This window comes from Vicugna pacos, chromosome 19, assembly GCF_048564905.1.
Source record: "Vicugna pacos chromosome 19, VicPac4, whole genome shotgun sequence".
Taxonomy (NCBI): domain Eukaryota; kingdom Metazoa; phylum Chordata; class Mammalia; order Artiodactyla; family Camelidae; genus Vicugna; species Vicugna pacos.
Window position 1 is genome coordinate 33,765,929 of NC_133005.1, and position 19,566 is coordinate 33,785,494.

Consider the following 19,566-nt stretch of genomic DNA (forward strand, 5'->3'; position numbering starts at 1 on the left):
AAGTCTTCCCTGGTACACCAAGCTGCTGTGGGTGCCCCTCTCCTCCCTGGACTGAGCTTTCCTGTTTCTTACCAGCCTGGTTGTTACTGGAAAGCTCCTCTTGGAGCTTAACGATGAACAAACAAGTAAGACCCTCAGCACGATAGATGGTAGTTAGAGCTACAGAGGAAAACGAGACAGGCAAGTGGCGAGCTTGTAGCTGGAGTAGCAATTTAAAACTGGGGTGGCCAGGAAGACCTCATCGATAACTTGATCGTGGAGGTGGTGGAATGGAGTTGGAGTCTGGATTTATTCTGAAGGTAGAGCAAACAGATTTGCTAATAGGACACAATGGGAATGGGAGCAAAGGATTAAGGCTGAGCCCAAGGTTTCTGGCTGCGGAGCTGGGAAGACGAGAGTGGTCGTTAGCAGAGATGAGTGACTGGTTGAGCGTGTTAGGGGTTGGGGCGGAGATTATCCCAAGCTTGGTTTGGAGATGCTGAATTTGAGATGCCTTTAGACATCTAAGTGGAGATGGCAAGTAGGCAGCTGGGTAATGAACCTGGAGTTCAGGGAGGAGGTCTAGACCAGAGAGCTACAGGATGTTGTCTGTGCGTAGATCACACAGGACACGGTAGTGAAGGGCATTTCTAGGTACTCACTTGGCTGGGGCGTGAAAGACAGCCAGGCCACCACTTCGAGCTCTTCCGATTTGGCAGACACCCCATTCTACGCAGGCTGCCAAGATGACCTCACTTCAGATAATCCACCCACCTACGTTCTTATCTCACTTACCCCCTGCTTATTTACCGCTTGGAGGTAAACTCAAGTAAAAGCATTTTGACCCAATTGCTTTTGCCCACTGTCTAGGTGTAGACTAGCTCACCCACACCACCTCCCTTCCTGCAGACGCACACACATCACTTGTATGTTCCAGGGGCTCTTGGAGAACCTTCGGAGGTAACCTGCGCAGTCCCACCCATGTGGGCTGTACAGACAGGACCAGGACTGCTGTGTTAAACACCCTGCACTCACTGGTGGGGTTTCTAGAGAGCCCCTCGCCCTCGCCATCTCCACCTCCAGACCCTAGATCCCAAGCCAGAATAGCCCACACCCATTCATACATTTACTTTTGCTGACTGAGCACTTACAACTTGTCCGGAGCCAGTCAGGTCCAAATGGAGGACGGCCCCTGTGTCTCCGGGAAGCTCCAAGTCTAATGGAAGTTGAGCTCCGTAAGGGCCCAGATTTTTGCCTTTTGGAGCTGAGGCTTCTGGAACTGTGCTTGGCGTGTCATTAAGGCTGCCCTCACTCAATCTTTCAGCTCGACCTCTGGGTAATAGTTGAGAACTTGAAAGGGAGTGGGGTATAAAGGGAAAAGCATGCCCTTTCTCTCAAATATGTGTGTGTGTGTGTGTGTGTGTGTGTGTGTGTGTGTAAGTACACACACATATATTCATGTCTAATTCATGCACTTAATGCCACCAAATTGTACACATTGAAATGGCTAAAATGGGAAATTTCAGGTTGTATATATTATTACCACAATTAAAAAAGCATAAAATTCTCATTTTTCCAGTATCCCTCTGGGAGGAGAGGGGAGTGCCACCCTGGCTGACCAAGAGTCCCTGAATTTCCACCCATCTCCACACTCCTCCAGGACATGGCCCCTGCTGGACAGGAAGAACCTTCCAGCTCATCCTGGAGCCCCGAGCAGGAGAGAACAGCAGGCCAAGGTCTGGGGACAGACATGCAAGGTCCCCAAATTTCCATTCAGCCTGGCTTCCATGAGGACCCCCTGGTGATAGAGGACCTTGTGTCCTTTGTCCTTTATTTTGGGGACACAGGACAGTGAGGGCTTGAAGGAGGTAGGGGTAGGGTAACACTGGTTTGATTGCCCTGGTGGCCGTGAGCAATTTTGGGGGACAGGCCCAGGGCCCCTGTAGGAAGGCTTCAGGCCATGTCAACTTTGAATGCTTTATTGACCCAGTCCTGGAGGGTCCCAGGATGGGCTCAGAAGGGGGTTGTCTCGTAGGAGTGGCAGCTTTCCATCAAGGCCTGGGACTGTGCGCTGTCATCTTCAGCTGCTGTTCACTCGGGTCTCTGTGACAGAGAAAATAGTCAGATCCCTTCTTGGCTGGCCGCTTGGTGGCCTAGAGCCAGAGCCATCAAGCCGGGCTCCTTACCCAACCCCTCCAACATCCGCCACCCCGAGGGCTTCCTCATTTCCACCACCTCCCACGGTGACCGCTGCTACAGTCACATTCATCTTCTCTGTTGACATGATCACCCTCATGAAGGATGCTTTGCCGTCTTCACCTTTGCCAGCCCCACCACATATTTTAAAAGGGCTTACTCCAATAAGCAATGTTCCTTTCATCTTTACTATCCACACCACCACCAACCACAGCCCAGCTCTCCACGCCTCCAGCGCCCTCGTTACCGCCACCATCACCACCACCCCTCTCATTCCCGTTGTCTCAGCATCACCAACTCCTGTATTAACATCACCCTCGGCTTCACTACCACCATCCTCACCATCACCCTCTCCCCTCACACGTCCATCATCCTGTCATCTCCATTACTCTTCCTGTTTCTATCAGAGGACTCACCCGGGGGTGTGCAGACCCTCAGACAGATCTCCATGGTCTCGAAATTGTTGGCATTGCCCTGACAGCCACCATAGATGAAGCACTCACACTCCCTGGACGTCGAGTTGTAGGAGTACCGGCGCAGGAAGGCTTTGCAGGGGCCCCTCTCTGGGGGGAGCTGGCACAGGGCAGGGAGAGTCTGGGACGACTCCTGCGAAGCCTCTTGCCTGAGACTAGCTGCAAGGGTAAGGAGCATCGGTCACTTATGCGTCCTTTGTACAAACCAGTATCTCTTTTCTGAACACCTCTTCTACACCAAGCCCCCTCCTCCGTGTTTGCTATATGTGGCATTATTTAAACAACCTAACGGGAGGGTATTGCTGTCCTCATTCACAAATGAAAAAAACAGGCTCAGCTTTGGTAATTTTCCAAAAATCCTGAAACCTATTATATGTTAAAGCCTGGGATTTAAACCCAGATCCAATTTCAAATCCAAAGCTCTGTATTCTACAGCCTTTCATCACTTGATATCAAGATGTTAGTTGTACTTTGTTTATAATTGCAGAACATTATAATTTGGAAAAAAACATAAACATTCACCTACAGGGGATTGACTGGCTGTTACGCAGTCACTACAAATCACAGAGCTGATCTACAAGCATCAACATGGAGAGAAGCCCATACTTTTGTCAAATAAAAAAATCAGATTACAAAGTAGGAGCTCTAGTGTGGCCCCGGGGATGTAAAATATACATATAAATCCCCAGAGTGATGACATGAAGGTTGTTCCTCAATATATTTAGAGCAGTTCTCTCTGGGTAGTGGAATTTCAAGCAATGTTTATTTCCTAAAAATTCTTTTGCATATCATTTGAATGCCAATGACCAAGTGCCATTTTGCATAACTAGGAACAAGATATTTACATGAAATAGTTTATAGTATCCATGAGTAATCAGCAGATAAAGAAACTGGCCTCTTCTATGCGCACACACACACATACATCTCAACTATTAGCCTTGGACACTCAGGACCTCAGCGTATCTATTCACGGGCTGCAACAAACACCACTTTGATAATTACACTTCCCCTAAGAAGGACAGCATCCCTCAGACAAATGAGCACATGGGGCAACTCAGCTCTGTGGTACCATTTTGTGAACCCTCAATGTATATGACCCTGGCCAAGCTGAATATACTTGGGAGAAGCTTAACCTAGAATAGAGAAGAGGCCATTCTCGGAAGGAACTTCAAAGTCGTCTATTAGGGCAGCATTTCTCCATCTTGGTTAGAATATTAGAACCTCTTGGGGGAACTATTGAAAAAACCATCCCAGACATCATCCCAGACCAATTAAATCAGGATTTCTGAGTGTGGGAACCAGAGAGTCCTCAGGGGACTCCAGTGTGCAGCTAAACTTGAGAAATATGGCCTCATTTTGAAAGTGGTATGAACATCTCTTTCCTTGCTTAGGCATTCGAGGGAGTAGGATGCTGGAGAGTAAGACTGTGGAAACTGTGTAAAGTAGGGGACCCACTTTTCCACTTCACACATTTGCAGACTATCTTTTTAAGACAAAAGTGTATTGCTTTTTAATAAAAATTAAAATTTGGTGGAGATGTCAAATAGACACCTGGGAGGTCAGGCCCCAGATTTTCCCGAGACCAGATGGTGACCACAGGAGAGGCCCCTCCCAGAGCTGGGCCCTGGTCTCCCCCTGAGGTGGAAGTTACCAGATGGCCCGTAGGATCCAGCCCCCTCTCCCAACCACCCCACAGGCTGCAGGTTACAGGTCTCAGGGCTCCTTTCCCCAACCCCTCAGCTCACCTGAGGCCTTTCCTGAGCTGGCCGTGCCCAGCAGGCAGAGGGTGAGGCAAAGGGCAAGGAGGTGGCCGAACCTCATGGTGTGAGAAGCTGCGTGTTCTGGGCTGAGGCTGGGAGGCTGGAACTTATACCAGCAGCTGAAGGACAAGGGGCCCTCTTCCCCCAGGGCTGAGGGAAGTATCTCACTCCTCATTACTTGGAATAGGAAGCACCCTGGGCCAGGAATGTGGGCCCCGGAGGGCGTGGCCTTCTGACCTGGAGGCAGTGCCACCGGCCTTGGAGGGGGTCTTGCTGGCTATTGAGCAAGTCCCCTAAGACGGTGCTCCTGCCACATCTGGGATGCAGTTCCCAGCCTCATCTCCTGCAGACTTGAGTCCCTGTGACCTTGAACTGGTCAGTGACCTTGTGGGGCCTCCGTTTCCCTGTCTGTAAAACAAGTGGGCTGGACAACGTGGTCCCTTGGGGGCCAGCACGGCTGTTCCCCACTTCTGTTATTATTGGTTCCCATCCAGAGCCTCCCAGCTACTCGCCTCAACATCCCGGGAGAGAGAACACAGCTCTTTGTTCATCAGCTTATTTATTTAATTTTGGAATAACGGGTTTATTGTTTCATATAAATCATCATACTTAGTTTTAAAAGTTTAAGCTACACTGAAGAGTCTAAACAAAAGGCAAAAATCACACCCCCCGCGAATTCTACCATAGTGTTGTGCAACAGAAACATAATGCAAGCCCCAAATAGAATTTGCACTTTCCTAGTAGCTGCGTTTTAAAAAGAAAAAGGAGGCAAAATTAGTTTTCATAATAGTTTAACTCAATATATCCAAAATATTAGAATTTCAACATCAAATCAACATGTAATATAAAAGATTAATGCAATATTTAACTTTTCTTCATACAAAGTCTTTGAAATCTGAGTGTATTTTGCACTTATGGTACCTCCCAACCCAGACTAGCCACGTTTCCTGTGCTCAGTAGTCACATATTGGGGGGAGGGTATAGCTCAGTGGCAGAGTATGTGCTTAGCACGCACGTGGTCCTGGGTTCAATCCCCCGTAACTCATTTAAGTAAATAAATAAATACCTAATTACCTATCCCCCATCTCCAAAAAAATTAAAAAACAAAAAAGCTACATGTGGCTAGTGGCTACCATATTGGATGCTGAATTTCCACCACATGAAGTAAATATCTTTACTTCAGGTTATCCTCATAAACCTTTTGTTAGGTAGAGTAACAAAAATAATTCTACAAAAACAAAGGGTTCACAGGCACTATTTCCTCTGAATCTTTTCATATTGTATTACTACTTGAAGGACAATTTGATGGGATAAAAAATCTTAGATCAGATTTTCTTTTCCCAGAACAATTGTGGACCCGCTCCACTGAATTCTGCCATGGAGTACCCCCCTAGAGTGACCTGAATGTTTTTCATTAGGAGTGACTTTTTTCCTACCTGAATGCCTAAAGACCTCTTTGCTTATCCTTGAGATAATTTATATTTCGATATCATTCTGCATCACTGTTTGTACTGGAGCATGGAGTGCTTTTCCAATCTATCAGATCTTTTTAGGGAAATTTTCTTGTGTTACATCTTGAAATGCATTTTCTTTTCCAATTGTTGAGTTTTCTATATGAGACAGCAATTATTGTAGATTATTTTCACTTGCTCATCAGGAGTTGTTAGACTCACAACGAAGGAATTTAAATTCTAGCTTCGCCATTCACTATCTGTGCGACCTCAGACAAATTATTTAGCTTCCATGGATATAGTTTCTCTTTGGAGAGAACAATGGGAACTACTGGTGTTTGGAGTCCCCGAGTCCATGCTCAGATTTAATTCGTAAAACGACTCACAGGACTCAGAAGTTGATACACTTATGTTAATAGCAAATGGATACAGAGTAAAATCAAAAAGGGGAAAAATGCATGGAGTGAAGACAGGAACACAGGCCCAGGTGTTGCCAGCACATGGAAATTGAATCATCACGTCATCCCTGTGGGGGTGGGAAGGGACTCGTTTATTTTAGCAAACGAAGTCTGGTCATATGCTACCAGCCTGTGATCATTTCAGAGAAGCAAGGTGAAGGCAGAGAATTAGGAAGAGGGCAGGTTAATGGGAAAGAATTCAGGGTTTTCTGAGATTCGCTTCTTCCTGGACTTGGCTCCTCTGCCACTTCCCCAAGGTGCGTGGGAAAAGCAGCTTTTCTCTTTGCCTGCTCCTCCGCCCCAGTGAGGCATCCTCCAGGCTCGCTGTCAAAGTGTGGTTCTGGGGACCATCTTACAGGAGTGGAAACTGGGGCTGGGGATGCAGCTGTAACAGGGGGTCTATAAAAATGTAGATTCTCAGGCTTCACCCAGACCTGGGGAGTCAGAATATGTATTTATTCCCACAAGATCCACAGGCTGACGGAAGTTTGAGAAGTGCCATTACTGCGCATTTGGCCCCGGCAGCAGAAGCAGGAAGCCTGGTTAGGTGGGGAGTTAAGCAATAAACAGGACTGACCCCGGCTCCTCCCTTCCCTCCTCATCACCTGTTCCCACCCCTCAGCAGGGATGTGAAAAGCTCTGTCAGCCCCCAGCGCTGCTCAGAAGCCCTCCCGCAAGGCCGTGAAGATGAGCCGCCTCTGCCTCCCAGCAGCCCTCCTGGTCCTCCTGGGCACCCTGGTGCTCAGCGCCCAGCGGGGTGGAAGCCGCTCCCCTGCCCGAGGTAAGTCCCCGCTCCTGTCTCCTCTACAGGCTGGCGGGGAAGGAGGGCGAGTCCAGGGAAGGGGCTGGGAGCTGGAGAGGGGGGGACTGCCAAGCCTCTCTGGGTTTCTCCTGGGCAGTTGGGCAGTTTTAACTCCAGTGTATTTCGTGACTCTCAAAAGGAAATCATCATGTTTTCATCCTTAAAACAGATTATGCCACCTAACTCTACCAGATCAGGGACCTCATCTCTGAGACTCTCTGCTCCTGGTCTCTGCCTTGTCCTTGAACCTCACTGTAGTGTAATAGGAAGGTCAGTATTTGATCCTTGTTCTGGTTCCTGGTCCAGACCACTTGAAACCCTTGGAATTTACTGTCTTTTCTATGGTAATGAGGTGGCTCTGTAAGAAGTCAGTAGACAGCTTCAGGATGACACTGGTCTCCCGAAAAACCAATCAGGTGATTCTAGGGTTTGAACTTTCAACAACGACCCCCCCTCCCCCCTCCGCCACACACCCCTGCAGGGAGAGGGGCAGGTGATGAGACTGAGTTCAATCACTCTGCTGACCTACTGAAACCTCAATATAACCCCTAAACACTGGGGTTTCGGAGAGCTTTTTGGGTGGTGAGCACATCGAGGTGCTGAGGGGGTGTCTTGAGAAAGCAGAGAACTCTGAGTTTTGTCTTATATAATAAATGGGAACAGTATTTACTTACTTTACTATGCTTTCCTGAGTTCTGTGAGTTGTTTTAGTGAACTATTGAGTGTGGGAGGTGGGGTATGGAACCCCTGAATTCACAGCAAGTTGGTCAAAATGTCGGTGACCCTGGGGACTTCTGACGGGAGTTTGAGATGAGGGCAGTCCTGGGGGGCCTGAGCCCTCAGACTGTGCGGTCTGCGCTCACTCTTCCTCCCCTGCCCGTGGACACTCATGTGGCTCCTTCCCTCCCTCCACTCGGAATTACCTGCCTTCCCTGGCTGCTCCGTGCCCTGGACCCTCCGTGATTGTCTACCGAGTGGTGACCACTGTCTGAAATGTATCTTGCTCGTCGTCATTGACAGCTCCAATGTCAGGTCCAAGAGAGTGGGGAGCTGTGCGATGGTCACTGCTGTGACCCAGAGCCTAGGACAGTGCCTGGCACACACCGTGGGCACTCAAATATGCCATGGCTACAGAGTCCTTCCTGGGTGCAGGCACTATTCCCAAATCTTTATCTTTCCATGGAGTCACCCTCTCGGGCCTCACTAGTGTCCAAAGATGGAGGTGCTGTTATTAGCACTGCCTCATGCAGAGGAGTCAGGGCACGACAGAAGTGAAGTGACTTGGCCACACACTGTAGTAAGTTGGCAGTTGTAAAATTGGAAGCCATGGAGTCTGGTCTGAACTTTCCATCATCACATGTTCTGTCCCTAATCAACGTTTGCTGAACGAGTGACTGGATGACTCAGTGTAGACTCAGCATGTTCACCTGCATGTTCTACAGGCACCGTTGACTCAACTTTGACCAAACTGAATGCATCCCGCGTCCTGCAGGTGTGTCTCTCCTCCCTTCTCCCAGAAAGCTGACCACGTCCTTGCTTCTTCCTTTTCCTCACCCCACTGAGCAATCTCTTAGCAAAGCCTGTTGGCTGTCCCTCCTCACTGTCTCCCCTGCAGCCACTGCTGTCTGCTGAGTCCATTTCCCCTGGACAATCGTCATGACCCCACTGTCTCGGTCCCGCCTCTCCTTTCCATCCTCCACCAGGTTCTCCTAAGGTGTGCAGGTCCTTCCTCTGGCCTCAGATGAAGCCCCAAACTCTGAGCTTGTCTCACAAGGCTCCTCAGGTCTGGTGCCTGCTTGTTCACCCAGGACCATCTTGTCCCTTCTGCCCTCTCGTTCTCACACACCTTCTCCTCTTGTCTTCCTCTCCCATCTTGTGCTTTTCCATCTACTGAGGACACTCTCCCCACCTTGCTCTCAGTGACTCCTGCTCGCCCCTCAGTTTTCACTTCCTAGGGGCACCCCTCCATCCCGACTCCCACCACCCCCACACTTGTCCAGGTCCTCTGACAACTCTCCCATCGCACTCTTTGCACTAACAGATAGCACTTTTCTCATTAATCATTTATTTCGTGTCTCACAGAATTTTCTGCTAGGAAATGCACTACAGGAGAGCAGAGATCGTATCTGTCCTGAATATTTCAGATTCTCAGTAAATATATTGGTTGTTCACATTATCTGATGACTTATAAATTCACTTTCTACACACACATACAAAGTCTTAAAATGCAGGTACCACAGTTCAATTTTCCTGATTTCACAAGGGAGGGGCTGTGTGCAGGATCAGGGAGAGCACGCACTTCCTTCTTCTGCCACCAGGGGGCAGGCAGTGCCTTCCTTAAAGATTCCTGATGGCTAAGGAACAGGTGACTGATTCCAGAGACCCAGCAGAAACCCCCACCTCCCCAGGCCGACTTTAGAGAGACCAGAAGGTCAAATTAGGGGCAGGGTAGTATGGGCAACGGACTGGCCCTGGGTGAGACCTATCATGCAAGCAAGAGGGCTTTAGCTTAACACGGGGGAAGAAAGGGACCTAGTGGGACGAACAGACTTTAACCCTCCCTGGGTTCTGCAGCAACTTCCTGAGGACAGACTTCTAGAAGGTGACCCCACATAATATACTGTTTGTTCCTTTCTCTACTGGAATAAACAACACATTTGAAAAGCAGTCGAATAGAAAACAAACTTATGGTTACCGGAGGGGGGCAGAATGGAGGTGGAAGGGATAAATTGGGAGTTCGAGATCTGCAGATACTAACTACTATATACAAAACAGATAAACAACAAGTTTCTACTTTATAGCACAGGGAGCAATAGTCAATATCTTGTCATAAGCTATAATGAAAAACAATATGAAAACGAATGTATGTATGTGTATGACTGAAACATGCTGTCCACCAGAAACTGACACAACATTGTAAACTGACTATATTAAAAAAAAAAAGAATAGATGGTCAAAAGTCAATAAAAATAAAACTGATCATGAAAAGCAGTCAAGATACAAGAAAACTAAAAATATATGTGTTTTTAGACAATTTGCTGTGGTCTGGGTGTTCAAAGCTTTTTAGCACCATTATCAGTGTAGTCCTCGATAATATCCAGGTTCATGGATTTCTTAAGGCAGAAACTGTCACCCTATTTTACCAAGAAGGACAGAGACTGTGATCCAGAGAGGTGAAGAAATTTATCCAAGATCACACAGCAACATCCAGAATTACTGAAGCCAAACTCTTCTAATTAACACCAAGTCCTTTTCCATTACACTGTAATAAATTAACAATTAATACTAATAATTAAAATATATTTATTAATATATTATGATTACCATTATCAAAACTGCCATGCATTGAGGGGTTACTGTGCCAACACTTACACAAAGCATTTTACTAATAGCATATCATTTTAATTCTCACCATAATTCTATGAGAATGATAGGCAAAGAGAAAAGCAACTTCTGACTTCTGGGAACTGACCTGGTTCCACAGTGGGCCGTATGTTCTTCTGCTGAACATAAACATTTCATAAAACTTCAACATCAGACAAGGCTATTCCAGTCCATGATGGATCAAGACAGAAAATGGACACACCATAATCATGTCTGAATATGGACAAAACCAGCTAAAATCTACAAGCCACCAAAATGACCAAGCATCCCCCAATCCTGCCTCATGGGAGTGACTGAGCTTCTTTACCAAATACAGCTCTAATGCCTGTCTAGTCTTCCCTTCTTAGAGTTAAGATGCAGATGCCCAACCAGAGAACTGCCCCGTTTCCTGACAGCATCCATCCAGAGCAAAGCCAGCTTCCTGAAACCCTCCCCATAATCACCTAACACAAGCCCACTCCTGTAAGTCCTTTCTAACATCCTTGTAATGAGATGCCACGTGGTTCCCAGGGGGTGCGTTCGCCCTTGCTGCAGTGAGTAATAAACCAGACTGGTTCAACTAGGAACAGGAGTGTGTCTGCCGATCTATGGAGACACTGACAGGTACACACATTATCCTTATTTTATACATAAGGAAAGGGAAACGCAGAGAATTTGAGAGCTTTGCCCAAGACCACAAGGTAGAGGACAGAGCCAGCTCCACCTATTTTCTTGTTTATTTAAAGACCCTGCTGTGTGAGGTCTTCACCTCCAGTGCAGGGCACAAGCCCATTTCCTCCGCTCCTGTCTGGAAGGCGGAGGGTCAGTCGGGGACTGGAGCTCCGGTCCCAGAGGACACCCTCCTCCTGTCCTAAGTCCCCAGATCTCAGTCTTTGAGGGATTCTCAGTCTCTGGCCCTGAGTGTCACCTTACAGCCTTCAGAGAGCACCCCTCTGGGCATGGGGTCCCTACACCCCACACAGAAGTGACCTAACCCTTGGCCTCAGAGCCCCCAATCGTGAGGGGATCCCACATAGCTGAGCTTCCAGGAGCTTCCAGTGTCTAGGCAGAGGGTCCCCCCTCCTGCCACTGAGCCTCCACCTTCAGCACAGAGCCCCCCCACAAATGTCAGCCTTCAGGGGTCTCCCCACCTCCAGGACCCCACACCCGAAGAAGGTACAAGGGTCAAAAATTTTAGACACCAGGGATCCCAAAAGTTTACTCTTCATGGGTCTCCCCACTTCCACCCCCGAGAAATCCTCAATTCTTTGTCCCCAGAGCTAAGCCTCTGCCCTGCTCGGTCCTGGTGCTCCTGGCTCTGCCCCTCGGGGTGCCAACCTTTCCCTGCCCCGCTCACCTGTGACCTGGGCCGAGGCCCGGCAGCAGGCCAAGGAGGAGGCCAGCGGCTAGGGGACCAGGGAGGCAGGGAGGTAAGCTGCTTGTTTGGATGAGATGCTGGAGTGAGTGCTGCTCAGGTAGGGGTTTTAGCTGTTGGCCTTGGGGGCAGGTTGGGCCTGATTCAGCTTGAGAAGGGGGCTCAGCAGGAACATGGCGTGGGCTGCCACCTCCTGTATTTTCACAATCCCCCAGGATCAGGTGTCGCTCTGGCCCCAGGGGGAACCAGGAACCTAAGCTGCTTTCAGGCAGGGCCCTTGTCCACTCCTCCCACCCCACATCCCTCCTGGGGCCTGAGGACAGGGCTCAGCACAGAGCTCCTGGGTTCCCATTCCAAGATTCAGGGGTCCCCCGAGAAGGTCTTACCCCAGTCCTATGCAAAGCTGTAAAAACAAGTTTTCAATGCCAGGTCTCCATCTCTCCAAGCCTTTGTTTTTTCCACTCCATCCTAAATATCACCTGAGTGCCTTCTCCATGACACAGAGAGGGCACAGAGTTGGTGCCAAGAAAGAAATTAAAGGAGCCCTCAGCACTGGCCTTGGGGCGACAGGGTCTGGATTTGACTCCCATCTCCATCACCTCCCAGCTGAGGGACTTTGAATGAATCACTTCCCTTTTCTGACCTGCCATTTTGTCATCTACAAAGGTCTGTGAGCGGCCCATAAATGTCCACCGTTACTACGGAGACTGATCAGTATATACTGAACCCCTAAAATCCAGGCTGGCAAATGGCAAAATACAGTCATCCAGGGGAGAGTGTCCTCAAGCATCCTTCCTGCTCTAACTGTCTCAGGTGTGTGAGCTCCCGGAGATCTTTGCTGCTGGACATAGATAGAGGGAGTTGACTGCAGTGACCAGTGTGGTGACAGGTGAGTAGGACTCGGTGACAGCAGGACATGCAGCGAGTGTCTCCACAGATGTGTCCTGGGGGAAATATGGCACCTGATGCCCCAAGAAAGTGGGCCCCCCATACAAGGGGTAGAAAAATTGAGGCTGCTTAACTAGCTACCTTCTATGAAATTCTACCATTTATTTAATCAGAACCCTTCTCCAAATTTTTTCCAACTCCTAATTCCTCCATGATTCAAATAGCCAAACACCTATGTCTTTCAGCTCTGATGGGTCTGTTCCTTAGAGATGGTGAAGGAGGCTCCCTGACTCCCCTCAGGAGCTGGGACTGGCAGGAGGGAGCAGGACACTCAGGCTCTGGGGCCAGGCTTCTTGGGACTCCAAGGTACTTCCCCCATCCCTCCTGGTAACTAATTTTCCCAAATTCTGTACCCAAGGGGCACCCAGGTTCATCTGTATACAGGGTTGGGTGGACTTTGAGGGACAAGTTGGGGTCTCCTCATGATGCTCAAATAGCTAATTGGAGACAATACAGACTCTGACCTGGGAAATGGGTGGAAGTGGGACCCCTGTTCTCATCGCCACCTCTTTGTCCTGCCCCCAAAGCTCCTGTTTCCCCTCCTTTCTCTCCCTGATAGAATCCAACTCACCCTTCCGCACTCAGCTCACACGCTGCCTCTTCTGGGCAGCTGGACTTGACCTCCTCCGCTGAGAGTCAGGACCTCCACCTCGGCTCCCACACCAGCTACATGACACCCTCGTGCTTCCATTTCCTCCCTCAAACGATTCTCAGGAGATTCAATGAAATCACACAGGCAGATTGCTAAACACAGAGGCTGGCACGTAGCAGGTGCCCCCTAAATGGGTGGTTGATCTTCCTTAACTGGTTTAGGAAGCCCCCTGCCACGCCCACAGGATCTCAGGCCAGAGGTTCCTTGGGCAAGTGGACAAAGGAGCCTCATGCTCCTTCCCTCTCCTTCTGAGAGTCCAGAAAAACCACCTGCCCCCAAACTTGACCTGGTCCCCAAAGTAAAGAACAAAAGCATTTATGCTGCTACAGGTTTTCCTGTAGGTTGGGGGAGCCACAAAGAGGTAGCTGGCGCTGTAAAGTGTTTGCTTCCTATACTTGGTAGGGCTTAGTCTGAAGGCAGGAGAAGGGGAGGTCCTGGCTGCTCTGCAGAAGAATGAAAAGTAACTCCATCTCCATGGACCCTATTAGCTAAGGTTCTTAGCTGCAAACAACAGAATCCACTCCACTCAGTTTAATGAGAAATATGTTTATTTAAATATAAAGCAAGACTGTTTGAAGCAAAAGAAAGGAAAATACGTGACGTCACTGTTGGGGAAAGAAGCTTCCTTAGTGAGAAGACCTCTGCCACGAGTGATGCTGAGAAACGGATGCCAGAAGCTTCACCCTGGCCAGCCACAAGGAGAGCCTTTAGGGTGGGCGGGGGGATGAGGTTGCGGATGCAGTGAGAACGAGGGGTAGGCACAAGCGTCTTGGTTTCAAGTCCCAAGCTCTGTGGTCCCTTGAGTGGTGAGGAGCTGTGCTCCTGTCTTCATCCTTCACTTCTTCAAACATTTATGGATGGTCTCCTCTGTGCCAGGAACTGGGCTAAGTGTTCGGGATAAAAGGATGATTTGCTCTCATGGTGCTGAGAACCTACTGGATGAGACAGAGCTAAAGGAAGTAGGCCCTTGGTGGGAAGGGAAGGGGCAGGGCTCTGCTGAGGAGGGAGGGGTTGAGAAGGGAGCAGAGGAAGATTAACTGTTTCAGATGCAGCCACAGCCCACCCCTGGTCGGCCTCCTCGGACTTCAGCACCACAGGGGAAGACACATCTTCTGCAAAAAGAAAAGAATTTGCTGATTGACATCTCTGAAGCCCCAGTCCTTGGCACTATACATCCTGACACATCCTAGACCTTCCCAGTAGTGAGCAACCACAGTCCTCCCAGGACTGGGATGACCAACAAGAAGGAAGTGAGTTCCCAAGCCTAGGTGGGGCGTTCAGAAGCACTGCAAACCTGCCCTGGAAGATGGCTGCCTCAGTGTTCCTGTCTGAGAAAGGGGAGCACGTGAGGAGGCTCAGATTCTGATGATGGGGTTTCTAGCAGTGACCTTCTGCCAGGCTGGCCTGTGGGGGATGTACTCTGTGTGGTTTCACAGGACACTGCTGCCACTTCTCTTGGGAGGCATCAAGGAGGAAGGTCCCTGTGCAAGTGTGAGGGGTGTGGGGCCCCCAAGCACCACCTCTTTCCCCAGCCCTTCCCCACCTACCCTGCCCTGCCCCCTGTCTTACCTCAGAGGCATCACAGCACCACCGCAGGTCCTCATGCAGTCATATTCACTCAGGAAGTTGTTCCTCCTCGCATCACAGCCGCCATATATGAAGGTCTGGCAGAGCCTGGTCATGGGGTTGTAGAAGTACCTGATTTTCCGGGCCTTGCAGGGACCCGTGTACGGAAGCTCCAAGCAGAACGCAGGCTGCAGGCCTGCAGGGGTGCAACGGGCTCTGGGTCAGTTACAAGGATGGTCATCACAAGGTCAACAAATGCAATTACCAACTTTGGGGGGTTTTTGGCCATAGGGAACGAATGATGGGAGTGAGGGGAACAGTCAAATTGAAAAGGCCATTTTACAGCCTCCTTTCTGGGACATTATTATTCATGTCTCTAGGTGTGACAATGATACAGTAATCAGGTAAAAATTTAAATATCCTTTAAGAAGTATTTATGGATTAATTGGTATGTTGCCTTTGATTAGCTCCAAAAAACTCTAGCAAAGAAAAGGAGGGTGCAGGTGAAAACACATTCACTGTATGCTGATCATTATTGAAGCTGCATGAGGGATCCGTGGGTTTTATACTATTCTCTGCACTTATGTGTATGGTAGGAAATTTCTACTGTTAATAAATAATGTGAAGGAATCATGCTGGAACTAAGAAAGGCGTGAAGGAAACATACCAGTGTGTTCACTTTGGTTACCTCATGAGGACAGTATAAATTGAATATGGACACCATAATGTTATTGTGGTTTATAATAAGAAATATATATTTGTTCTTCACCCTATTCCTGGCACTAAGATCCTTAAAACCTTGGTGTTTCTTAAGTGCTGAGAGCAATAAAGAAAGGTATTTTTCGTTATGTGAAGTAGGTGAGTTTCATACAGCCCCTAGCAACCCAAGAACGGGAGCTGGTTACCAGGGAAAGCCACTGCCAGATGAGAGGGTTGGCACTTTCATTCCCACCCTCCCTGGGGCCTTCCACCCGCTTCCTTCCGCAACCTCAGGGAGGGGAGAGGGGCTGGAGGTTGAACAATCGTCAATGGCTAATGATTTAATGAATCATGACTAGATAGTGAAGCGTCCATAGAAACCTCAATAGAGCCAGTCATTCATGTTACTCAGAAGAACTGGGATGGACCCAGGGAACAGCATAGGCACACACTGCATCACTGCTCACCTGGGCCGCAGCAGTAGCCGGCTCCCTGGGCCTCTGTCTCTGCCCTTGACTCCCCCCTAGCGGCCATTCTCCACACTGCAGCTGCAGGGATCCTGTTACAGCTGGAGTCCTATCCCACTGCTCCTCTGCCCAAAGCCTCAGTGACTCCCCATCTTCCTGAGTCAAATTCTGATTCTTAGAAAGTCCAACAAGGCTCCTCCGGACCTACCCCCTTGGCCTCTCTGTCTCATAACCTTCCTCTCCCCTGCCCTCCCACCACTCAGCTCCAGAATGTGGCCCCCTGGTTGCTGCTCAAACACACCAGGCACGTTCTTCCTGCAGCCTCTGCTCAACACCTCCTTATCACCGAGGGTTTCCCTGACCATCTACAGAAAGAGCAGAGCCCCCTTTATCCCCATCACTCTCTACTTTCAAAAAACTCACGATGACCTGGCCAGTATGTCCCCCTTTTCCTAACGCCTGTCTCCCTCTTAGAAGTCAGGTTATTTTGCTGTATTTTGTTCACAGCTGTTTCCCACACCAAGAACAAGTGCTTTGTAAGGACTTAATAAATATTTGTCAGGGGGATGAATCTCCTATTTCTTGCTCACACAAGGTGCACAGACATTGAATAGAGTGGATATAATTGAATTCCTGTTAGTGAAAAGTCTACTTGATAGTGTATTTATCAGTCTACCTCTAACATTCTATATCCTAATAATAATAGTCAAAGAAGGGACAAGGGGAAGGGCCTTGAGACTTGACTAATATTCACCAGCCTGGGAAAAAAACAGCCTTGGCCCCACAAGCAAACTCACAGAAGCACTGCATTTTCTGCCCTCCCTGCAGTTACTCTGCTCAGCTGTCCCACGTCTTTCTGATTAATTTTAATAATGGAGGAATCATCATTCTTTGACACCTAAATATTTTTTTCTTGGGCAAAGGCGGTAGGTAGAAATTTTTTTTTCAGAATTTAACACATCTTGGTGGAAAATGGACAAAATTGGCCACGAAATGTGATTAAATTCAGGATTGGTAATCTTTTCAAAGACCCCACGCGAACATGTTGCCTCTGCTCAGGTGAAGGAACCCGCAGATGACCTGCCCCATGTCACGCCGTGTGTGTAGTAGGGTCAGGACAAGGTATTATGTCACAATCCATTTGATAAATTACCTGATTCTACCAGTTATTCTTAAAATGCAAATAACTGGCAAGAGTTTCTGGGAACAGTGTCCCACATTGTCCCCTGTCCCCAGGCCTCACCCAACCCACCAAATCATAGGGAAGAGTGAGTCTGGGTTCTTCCCTGACAAGATATATATGGTGGCTCTACCAGCACCAACCAGTTCTCCAGACCAGCTGGGCGTCCTGCTAGTCAGTTCACTTCTGATTCTAAATCCATGGAGTTAGTGGGGATGCCACAGGCTGAGGGCTCAATTCTGCCCTCAGTTCAAACCCCAGCTACGTGGTCCAGAGTCACTCATGCTTGTGGCCAGTTGGCTAGAAATGGGAGGTGCCATGACCCCACCACCATGTTGAATAATTCAATAGAACATGTGGCAGAACTCAGGAAACCGCTTACTTACTCTTCCCACTTTATTATAAAGGATAAAACTCAGGGACAGCCAAACAGAGAAGATGTGTATGGCAGGGGAGTGCTGAGGGGTGGGGAGCCCCCATGCCCTAGCGGAGCACACGCCCTCACAGCACCTCCATGTGTTCACTGCCCCGAAAGCTCTCTGAACCACAATATTAATGGATTTTTATTGAAGTTTCACTGAATAGGCAAACTAATAGAAGCACTGGCCATTAGTGATTGATCTCAATCTCAGTACCCTCCCCTCTCCCCAGAGGTGCGGGGTTGGGGGGGTTGGGGGGCTGGGGAGTGAGGAATTGAAAGCTCTAAGCCTCTAGGTATGGAGAAAACACAACACTTCTACACTGCTGGTGGAAATGTAGTTTGGTGCAGCCACTATGGAAAACAGTATGGAGATTCCTTAAAAAACTAAAAATAGATTTACCATATGATCCAGCAACCCCACTCCTAGGAGTATACCCAGAGGCAGAGACCAGGAGCAGAGAGTCTCAGAGATGAGGTCCCTGATCTGATAGAGTTAGGTGGGATAATTTGTTTTAAGGATGAAAATATGATTTCCTTTTGAGAGTCATGAAATGTCTCTGCAGTTAAAACTGCCCAACTGCCCAGAAGAAACCCAGAGAGGCTTGGCAGTCCCCCACCCCAGCTCCCAGCCCCTTCCCTGGACTCGCCCTCCTTCCCCGCCAGCCTGTAGAGGAGACAGGAGCGGGGACTTACCTCGGGCAGGGGAGCGGCTTCCACCCCGCTGGGCGCTGAGCACCAGGGTGCCCAGGAGGACCAGGAGGGCTGCAGGGAGGCAGAGGCGGCTCATCTTCATGGCCTTGTGGGAGGGCTTCTGAGGAGCTCGGGGCTGACAGAGCTTTTCACATCCCTGCTGAGGGGTGGGAACAGGCGATGAGGAGGAAGGGAGGAGCCGGGGTCAGTCCTATTTATTGCTTAACTCCCCACCTAACCAGGCTTCCTGCTTCTGCTGCTGGGGCCAAATGCGCAGTAATGGCACTTCTCAAACTTCTCTCTTCCTGTGGATCTTGTGGGAATACAGGTTTTGAGTCCACAAGTGGAATCTTTGTCTGATTGCTTCACTCCGAGAGCATCCCAGTACCAGGAGCAGTCCACGGCACCTGGTAGATTCTCAGGGGAAATCTGTTGAGTGGATGAGAGTAAATCAATGGACAGATAAGGGAACAGCAGTGTGGTCTCTCAGGTCCTCCTTTTCAACCTCCTGCAAGTGTCATCATATCTGGCATCAATGCACTTCACATCCCCCCCCCCCATCCCTGAACACACATGTGACACAGGACACCTTCCTGCAACCAATGAGGCTGCATTGAAACTGGCTGGACAAGAGCTCTGTACCAGGTACTGGTCCAGGCAGAAACTGAGCTGGGGGTAAGCGATGTCCACCTGGGGCACAAACTGTGCTTTTCTGGGTAGAAAAAGGAGTAAGGCGCATGGGCAGAAGGGAAGCAGGGAGATGAACACATCACACGACAACCTCCCACCTCCTCCCCACCTGGCTTCACAAGCAGGAGAGCTGCATGTCTGAGTAGGTCTCAGAGGGTTGGACTGGATCTCAGGGGAGCTTGGAAGATCACCTGCAACCCCTGCCCCTACTGTTCTCTCCACCAGTGGTATTGGGATCATAGGACCTCAGTTTGGGCACCAATTCTGCCTTTTTTTAACCTGTTCCCCTGGACTTAAACCCCCCAGAGACCCAGTGTCTTCAGATGTCACATGAGATCAGTGCTGCCCTATCACAAGGTTGTTGCGAAAGCAATGGAGGCAACATACACGTAGGTC

General features: G+C 49.1%; 2 protein-coding genes and 1 long non-coding RNA gene across 3 annotated transcripts; 1 reads left to right on the forward strand and 2 right to left on the reverse strand.

Annotated features, from left to right (window-relative positions):
- Positions 1–1,998: 1,998 nt before the first annotated feature.
- On the reverse strand, positions 1,999–4,522 carry LOC102539473 (colostrum trypsin inhibitor-like). The gene is made up of 3 exons (XM_006202709.4): positions 4,394–4,522; positions 2,592–2,807; positions 1,999–2,082 (listed from the first exon to the last, which is right to left on the reverse strand). The coding sequence occupies exons 1-3, from the start codon at positions 4,467–4,469 to the stop codon at positions 2,060–2,062; spliced, it is 315 nt and encodes a 104-aa protein (XP_006202771.4). The 5' UTR covers positions 4,470–4,522; the 3' UTR covers positions 1,999–2,059.
- A 1,856-nt stretch (positions 4,523–6,378) lies between these two features.
- On the forward strand, positions 6,379–13,561 carry LOC140687302 (uncharacterized). Its single transcript, XR_012061501.1, has 4 exons — positions 6,379–6,574; positions 6,786–7,098; positions 12,671–12,746; positions 13,365–13,561. It is a non-coding gene; the product is annotated as an uncharacterized lncRNA (long non-coding RNA).
- A 210-nt stretch (positions 13,562–13,771) lies between these two features.
- On the reverse strand, positions 13,772–18,590 carry LOC102539233 (pancreatic trypsin inhibitor-like). The gene is made up of 3 exons (XM_006202708.4): positions 18,484–18,590; positions 15,027–15,219; positions 13,772–14,569 (listed from the first exon to the last, which is right to left on the reverse strand). The coding sequence occupies exons 1-3, from the start codon at positions 18,581–18,583 to the stop codon at positions 14,500–14,502; spliced, it is 363 nt and encodes a 120-aa protein (XP_006202770.2). The 5' UTR covers positions 18,584–18,590; the 3' UTR covers positions 13,772–14,499.
- Between the last annotated feature and the right edge of the window lie 976 nt (positions 18,591–19,566).

Coding starts and splice junctions, on each gene's coding strand:
- LOC102539473 (XM_006202709.4), bottom strand. CDS start 4,469: ATGAGGTTCGGCCACCTCCTTGCCCTTTGCCTCACCCTCTGCCTGCTG. Junction 2,808..4,393: donor CAGCTCAGGAAAGGCCTCAG/GTGAGCTGAGGG, acceptor TTACCCTTGCAG/CTAGTCTCAGGCAAGAGGCT. Junction 2,083..2,591: donor GAGGGTCTGCACACCCCCGG/GTGAGTCCTCTG, acceptor TCTCTGTCACAG/AGACCCGAGTGAACAGCAGC.
- LOC102539233 (XM_006202708.4), bottom strand. CDS start 18,583: ATGAAGATGAGCCGCCTCTGCCTCCCTGCAGCCCTCCTGGTCCTCCTG. Junction 15,220..18,483: donor AAGCCGCTCCCCTGCCCGAG/GTAAGTCCCCGC, acceptor GCACCCCTGCAG/GCCTGCAGCCTGCGTTCTGC. Junction 14,570..15,026: donor GGTGCTGTGATGCCTCTGAG/GTAAGACAGGGG, acceptor TTCTTTTTGCAG/AAGATGTGTCTTCCCCTGTG.